Source organism: Astatotilapia calliptera, chromosome 3 (assembly GCF_964374335.1).
Source record: "Astatotilapia calliptera chromosome 3, fAstCal68.1, whole genome shotgun sequence".
Classification (NCBI taxonomy): Eukaryota; Metazoa; Chordata; class Actinopteri; order Cichliformes; family Cichlidae; genus Astatotilapia; species Astatotilapia calliptera.
In genome coordinates, this window is record NC_137424.1 from 63,371,396 (window position 1) to 63,379,515 (window position 8,120).

At 40.7% G+C, this 8,120-nt stretch overlaps 1 protein-coding gene across 1 annotated transcript; it reads right to left on the reverse strand.

The window, feature by feature from the left end:
* Positions 1 to 291: 291 nt before the first annotated feature.
* On the reverse strand, positions 292 to 7,523 carry LOC113015528 (uncharacterized). Its single transcript, XM_026157528.2, has 7 exons — positions 7,401 to 7,523; positions 3,576 to 3,756; positions 3,209 to 3,227; positions 2,714 to 2,798; positions 2,459 to 2,623; positions 1,962 to 2,168; positions 292 to 1,729 (listed from the first exon to the last, which is right to left on the reverse strand). Exons 1-7 carry the CDS (start codon positions 7,521 to 7,523, stop codon positions 1,511 to 1,513), a joined length of 999 nt encoding a protein of 332 aa, XP_026013313.1. The 3' UTR covers positions 292 to 1,510.
* Positions 7,524 to 8,120: the final 597 nt, after the last annotated feature.

The following is an 8,120-nucleotide window of genomic DNA, read 5'->3' on the forward strand; positions in this document are numbered from 1 at the left end:
ACAAATAACCAAGTTCATTACCAAAGGAATAACCCCCTCCAGCAAGTCGTGCATTACATCTGGGGGAAGAGACTGGGTCACATCAAAATAAGGCAGTGCATCAAATGTACAGTTACCATACACACCGTACAAAGCAGCACTCTCTGGGTTGTTTTCCACACAGTTTATGTGGTACTCATGTACTTTGGTTGTTCTAATAACAAAATGGTCCTCACAAAAGTGCTGTTGTATCTCCGAGTGCGATGCCATACAAAATCGGCATATTCTGCCTGTATTGAAAGACATTGAGAAACGCCCAATCATATGAGCAGAAAGGTTGTCGCATGAAATGGTAGCAAGAGCAGCATGAACTGTGTGCTCTACTTCATCGACACAGATAGTGAAACCCTCTGTGGACAGCATCTTCAAGTCAGTTATCAAGGGCTGAAGTATAGTTTCAAGCCCACACTCTTTTAAATGTGAATGGCGAACCAGTAAGGCTAAATGAATGTGACTCAACTTTGAGCGATGTTTTCCACTTATGTTTCCTATAGTATAATAAAATGCACAGATTTTGTATTTAATTCGTTTTGCACCAAGGGAGTTCACAATTTCAAATTCATCTTCATAAAAATGAAGTCTTAGAGCTTGAGGATGGTCTTTGAAAAATGAGTGGTCTTTAAAATACATGCCATCTTTGTAATCAGTCAAAACATCATCATCTTGATTTCTGTGGTTATCCAGAACAATTTGTTCCCACACATCCTCCACCTGACAGTATTTGTTTAATACCTGTAGGATTGGAACATACGAATAACTACCAATTTTCACACCAGAATGGTCTCTTACTGTGTAACTGATTTGCAGTGTTCTTTTATCATAAATGGTGAACGAATTGAATCACATGCTTTCTGGAAAAAATCTGAAGTAGACAAAACCTGCTCAAGTTCTGGACAATCACTGAGGCGGAAACCATGTTTATCCAAATGATAACGAATAAACAAGTCGTAGTTTTCTTTAAAAAAACACAAAAGAAAACTAAGATCATCAACGATGTCTTGCTGAACAGAGTGTGGAAGGTTATTTTTTTCAGTACATTTGAGAATAAAGCTAAATAAATGATCTCCTAAATTATCAAGCAAACTGTCCATAAAGGTGGTGTGGGCTGCTGAACTGTGTGCGTCTTGTCTGAACTGTGTGTGTGTGTGGGTCTTCAACCTCTTTGTGTGCATGGTTTTCAAATCCATCTTCAACTACCTCAAGGCTATTCAAAACAGAGGGTTTGTGTTTGCGATACACATGGCGTCGAAAAGAGTGATACTTGGAAAAAGCTGCCTGGCAGTCATTTATTCCACAAGTGATGCTGAAATGAGGCTCATGTGCGTGTACTAACCCAACATGTATAATCAACTTCCTCAGAGTAAATGCCCTTTTTGAACATTTTGAACATTTGTGGAGTGGGGGCATATTTAATAGAGTTGGTTAAGTACCCTGGTGACACTTACTGGCAGGGGTTTGTCTCCCTGGTCTCCTATGTTGACAATGCAGTTCTGAAGAAAGACAAGTGTTTTCTTGAAGTATGCATGTTGAACATGAAGAAGGTGGAGAATGCTGAGATGTAGGCCTCATCCAGCGAGACCTTCTTCAGTGGCAAATCCTTGGTCATTTGAAGAACAGCAGTGAAGTTTTCGCTAAAGCAGCGACAGATGTTGTCTTGGCAGGGATGCATTAAATCAACCTCATAACACAACTGGAAATGAAAAGAGCAGAATAGACAAAAGAATGACATTTTACATTGAGGATTTAAATTTTTGACATGTTTAAAGACACAGACTGGAGATAAATGTAAAGTGCTTTAACCCGTGAACAAAAATTCTAAAGATAATGAACAGATTGATTAATCAGTTAGTACAGAAAATAATAATCAGATTTAGAGACAAAAAATCATTAGCTGTTTCCCCAATCATCTTAACAATTCTTACCCCTGCAGATGTCCCCAGGAATGGATATCTCTTTAATAGGTCCACAGTACACATTCCTTCAGCTACCTCTCGACGTCTCCATGCAAAGGTTTTTGTCATGCGGTCTTTCACCAGTGCTGTGTCAGGATGTAGCTTCTTGTGCTGATCATTTAGCACCTTGATATGAGCATCAACGGAGGCTGCATCTTCCCCCACAAAGCACGAATCCTTTGTCAAAACAGATATCAGTATTATCATAAGTAAAATCTGATAAGTTAATGTTACTCGAAATGCGGTAATTTGTACACCAAATGCTTTGAAAAAAATGCAAAAATGTTGAATAGGAATTGCAAGTTGAGCTGACTTTTGTTAAATCAACTGTGAAGTTCCTTTTTCTATGTTAATGTTATCTGTTAACATGTTTCTTTCAATTAATGTTTACTTTTAGCTTTACAGTGAACATAATAAGACTACATATGTTACCTTAGCTCTTAAAGGCTGAGGGTGTGAGGACTTACGAGAGAGGGCTTCAGTCTCTTCAGACAGGAGCTGCTGGATTCCTCTGTGGTCCGATGTTTCTGCGTGCGTCCAAACTTTTCTTTAACCCGGTTCACTTCTTCGTTGCTGATTAGGGGAGCCCGTTCTGCTTTGAACTTTCTCTTGAGTTGGCTGTGCCAGGTGTCCTAGTTGTTTCAAATGTATATAAGTAGTTAATTATGCTTACTTTATATTAATATAATCTATAAAAGAAACAAAAAAGGAGAGGTACTCACATAACCATTTCCGTGTACATCTCTTAAAGAATACTTCACAATCAGGGCTTTGATGACCTGGATGTAGTCTGAGTGGGTTGGGTACCTGTTTCAAACATAAGAAAGACAACCCACAGTGCACTGATTACTCTTATCCTTTCCTGGGGGCTTTTCTGTTCTTCAATTCTTCTAATCATATTGTTATTACCGTAAATAGTATGTTGTAGACCAATGTCAAATCAATGTAGCTAAAGTTGATTTTAATTTTTTAAAAATGGGCGTGGACAAACAGCCACATCTCTCCCAAACTTAATAACATAATAATAACAATAAGCTATCATTGTGAATCTGTCTATATTCCCCAAAAGGAAGTTACAATTAATTCTCTTGATTAATTGTTAATATAAATTAACTGCTAATATAAAAATGTAAGTAAGTGTACGTGTCCCTGCACAGAGCTTACAGCTCTCATATTCGAAAATCCCACTAAGTAGGTGGAATGGTACAAATGTGTACCTTCCATTGTTTAAAATCCCTTTGAGCGGGAAACAAGTTAGATGGGATAAATTTTGCTTAGAAAACGATTTTGTTAATAGCTATATTTACATACTAGCATGTTTTGAGAAATTATTGATTTTTTTTTACATTTTTGTACACGGTTCGACACTATTTATTGATAAAACACTCGAATACGGCGGGCAGACAGACGTTGAACATTCCACCAACAGTCTAAATAGTCCACATTTGTACCTTTCTTTGTTTAAAACTTAGCTAACTGCTAGCTTTCGCCCATGTTAAATCTAGCTCTTCGGACTTTTGCTAACTCTACTGTAAAATTACACGTTGTAATTTTTATAAAAACACAAAATCACACCCGACTTACCTCTAAATCTTTGCGCCTCATCGTCTGACATATCAATGCCTTCTTCCATCAACCTTTTAAGGAGCTCCTCCGTGTCGATAACCCCCTGAGAGTCATTTTCTGTGTCAACGCTAGTCAGCGCGGAGGCGGAGCACTCATCACTGCTGCCTTTTCGGCCTTTGGGATTAATGCGCGTTGCGAACTTGACACATGAAAATACAACATTGTGGTATTAATGCGCAGTTGTTTAGAAACGTTATGCTGTCTTGGCGAACTATATTTGTAACTTACAAAATGTAGTCACCGTAACATAAAAATCTGCTTGACATTTTAACTTCCAAAGAACCTCGGTTTAACTTGATGTTGCAAATTCCATAAAAACCTCACAATTAATGAACAATTCTAGGATGTAGTTAAAGCAAAAAAGTAAAGTCCAAACATAACAGTAAAATGATTTCACATTTTTGAAAGATTTAAAACATTAAAAAATTATAACTGGAACTTAATAAAATGGAAATGGACCAGTTTTTTTTTAACATCATTTGGTTGTGCCTGCATGTCATTGTGTGTGTGTTTTTTTTTAAATATAATTTAACATAACTTACACAAAGGTAGGTTACAGATATTCTTTGCATCATAGGATAATTTACGTACAGAGGAGAGGACCAACAGATTTGATTATAACATGTAGCTTTTATGAGCACACTCACATCTCATATGAATTTTACAATTAACCAGGCCCATCCAGATTTTCCCATGCTGACCCATTACCACATTCTGCCACTGCAGTACAGGTCAAAATGGTACAGATTTGTACTTTATTTCAAATTGAACCTTTAAAGGGGCATTTCTGGACTTTTAAAGACCAGTATTGTACTTTTAAGGGAACATTTTAAAAAAATGTACCTATAGGTACAAAAATGTTATTCTCTCGTACCTCTATTTCTGAGAGTGTACCTTCACTTGAATTAGATTTCTCATCAGGTCATTCTCACATGAAAATCCACATTCTTCAATATCAGTCACTATTTGATTTCAATATGGTTGTAATCTGACAAATCTACAATCATCATAATCTAAATACTACGTTAAGAGGTTGAGAACAGAGGTGACAATCACCATCTCTCCATGCTAAGAAAAACATTATCAATACAATGTTTTCCTTGAGAGTGTTGATGGAGAAGTATAGAGAAGGTCAGAAGGTGTTGCAATCTTTGTGTGTCTAAAGAAATCATATGATAGTGTCCCAAGACAAGAACTCTGTTATTGCATGAGCAAAGCAGGCATGAAAGGGAACCAGCTGAGCCTGGGGCTGGACATATGAAAATGGCAGTGACAGTGGTGAGCTGTGCAGTAGGAGCAGTGTTGGGGAGTAACGGAATACATGTACCGCCGTTACGTATTTAAAATACAAAATATGAGTAACTGTATTCCGTTACAGTTACCGTTTAAAAAGGTGGTATTCATTTTTTTTTTTTTTTTTTTGTCCCGTTTGGATCTTTAGCCATCAGAATTGTTGTCTTGAGGCCAAGAAAGATGCCAAGCGGATTTATTTTACCAAGTGGATCATCATGGCCTTGGCATATTGACCTTTATTATAATTATGAATTTATTTTATTTTCAGTTGCTACAAACGGGACAGATATGACTGTGGGATAGGACAGGGGGAAAGAATGAAAGAAAGAGAGGGAGAGAGAAAAAGAAAACCAAAGGGGAGAAGAGACAGTGAGAAGGGGGGGAAGAGAGAAAAAAACAAACAAACAAAAAAAAAAAACTCCTGGGTCACCTGTATGGAGAAAAAAAAAAACAGAGGAGAAAGCAAACAACAAAGAGCAACATAATAAGAGAAAAAAAAAGCACCATCACAATAAACTAGCTAGCAGTAGATATCAATAGTTACTAAATAATAAACAATATTGTGCAGCACGCAAGATAGACAGCGCACAATGTGCTTTGAGGCAGCAGCCAAGAAAGCTGTAGTCCGCGTCTGTGAATACCCGTGTGTACACCTCTGTGCACACCTGTGTGGATCAGCATGCTTGCATTCCAAAGGTTTCTCCATGTAACGATCTGCTAGGGAGTGTGGGGAGCCACAGCCCCGTCCTCCAGGGCATGAAGCAGGTATGGAGGAGATCAAAACTCCAGACATCCAGAGGCCCCCAGAACACAAGAGACCAAGGAAGACCAACAGAGGGGCAGCCGCGCCACTGTCCCAGTAAGAGCTAAGGAGAATCCCAGATGAGGGCTCACTCAGCAGCCGCGGAGCAGAAGCCAGGGGGAGTTGCAGTGACGCGCCCGTGAGCTCCGCCGGCAGCCAGCTGTGCCTGAGTGACCGAGCCCCAGGCCGAGAGGCCGGGGGCACCCCACCTCCGAAGTGGCCCGAGCGAGCCCCAAATAAGCGGCTGCCAAGGAGTGAGCCGGTGTGTACCTGGACGCCCACCCCCAGATACAAAGAACCACCAATGCACCGACACCTGAGGGAGTCCGCCACCGGCAGGGGTAGTGATGGTGGGTGGGGGAGATAGGCCTCCAAACCTTGGAGGGCCCGAGATGTCCCCAGAGAGGTGGCGACTGATACCCAACCTGACATATAGACACAGACATACAGGCACACACAGACACAAACATCCATTCCCACCCTCATGCTCTCATATGCACTTCACACTCAACCGACGTGGAGACAGACATAAAGAACATGGGAATAGAGCAGCTGCCAGACAATTCAACATTAATGAATCAATGGAAGTAGAGGAAGCAAGAAGAATGAGCTGAGTAAAGTTCGACTCATCTGACTGTTTTGTTTCGCTTAGTGCGCCCTATAATCTGGAAAATACGGTAACTTCTACCTCCCTGTAGCATGTCCAGAAGTCCAACTTTTTGTGCGATGATAAGCATCATCCTCTGCCTTTTGGGTGCAAAATGTTTCATCGACATTGTCCAAGTTAATCTATATTATTGAATTATTGTAAGTTTTTCATTGCAGCACAATGCCAAACAAATAAATACATTTAGTACATCACAGAAACATCTTTAAAAAATTAAAATCTATAAAAACACACATTAAAAAGGCAACTTATAAACAAAATTTGTCACTTCCATGAAATGCAATATGTCATGCCATGTATGAATGTACATTTTTCAGGCTCCAGATATAAGTGTGATGGCCACTGATCAAAATCAAATCACTTTTATTGTCACATCACATGGGTCTATGTAGTGTTCAACAGTCTGATGGCCTGATGGAAAAAGCTGTCTCTCAGTCTGCTGGTACAGGACCGGATGCTGCAGAACCTCCTTCCTGATGGAAGTAGTTTGAACAGTTTATGGCTGGGGTGACTGGAGTCCTTGATGATCCTTCCCGCTTTCCTCAGGCACCGCTTCCTGTAGATGTCTTGGAGGGAGGGAAGCTCACCTCACCACTCTCTGGAGAGCTTTGCAGTTGTAGGCGGTGCTGTTGCCATACCAGGTGGTGATGCATCCAGTGAGGATGCTCTCAATGACACAGTGATAGAAGGTCCTGAGGATGCGGGGGCTCATGCCAAATCTTATCAGTCTCCTGAGCAAGAAGAGGCGCTGCTGCGCCTTCTTCACTGTTTTGTTTATGTGTCCTGGCCATGTAAGATCCTCCGACAGATGTACACCAAGGAACCGGAAGCTGCTCACTCTCTCCACAGCAGCTCCGTCGATGGTGATGGGGGTGTGTACTTCTCTGCACCTCCGGAAGTCTACTATCAACTCCTTTGTCTTTGCGACGTTGAGGGTAGGTTGGTTGTCTCGGCACCAGTGGGTCAGGGTGCTGACCTCCTCCCTGTAGGCCGTCTCATCACCATTGGTGATAAGACCCACCACTGTAGTGTCGTCCGCATACTTCACAACGATGTTGGAGTTGCTAGTGGCCGTGCAGTCGTAGATGTAGCGTGAGTACAGGAGAGTGCTCAGTACACACCCCTGTGGAGCACCAGTGTTCATTATGACGGCGGATGAGGTGATGCTGCCCAGTCTGACCACTTGGTGTTTGTCAGACAGGAAGTTAAGGATCCAGCTGCAGAGAGAGCTGCTCAATCCTACAGTAGACCCTGCAGTTTCCTGTCCAGCTTCGAGGGAACGATGGTATTGACATTCACATCATATATTTCATCTTGTGCACATAGTCCAGTTAGGATTGTAAATTTAGCTGTCTTCCACACGAACATGTACATTTTAGCAATGATAAACTAATGAAATGTTGCTTCTTGATATGTCCTCTTCTGTGCCTTTAAAGTCAATGAGTTGGGTGGGCATGTAGTCCAAATATTGCATCTGCATGTGATTGTACATATGCAATGCACCCAGTGTTTGTATATGTAATGTACTATTGGGCACATAAGTGTTTCTCCAGGTGGGAAAAATCAACTACAGAGTTATAGATCCATTAGTAAAGATTAATCATCTGTGTGGAACATGCTGATCTTAATTTATTGGCACAGGCCAGAACTTCAAAATACCATTAAATTTCTTGTTAATGGCGAAGCAATGCAAGCAATCCACCTGTATGTGTGTTTAAATACTTGAAGTACAACTATAAGT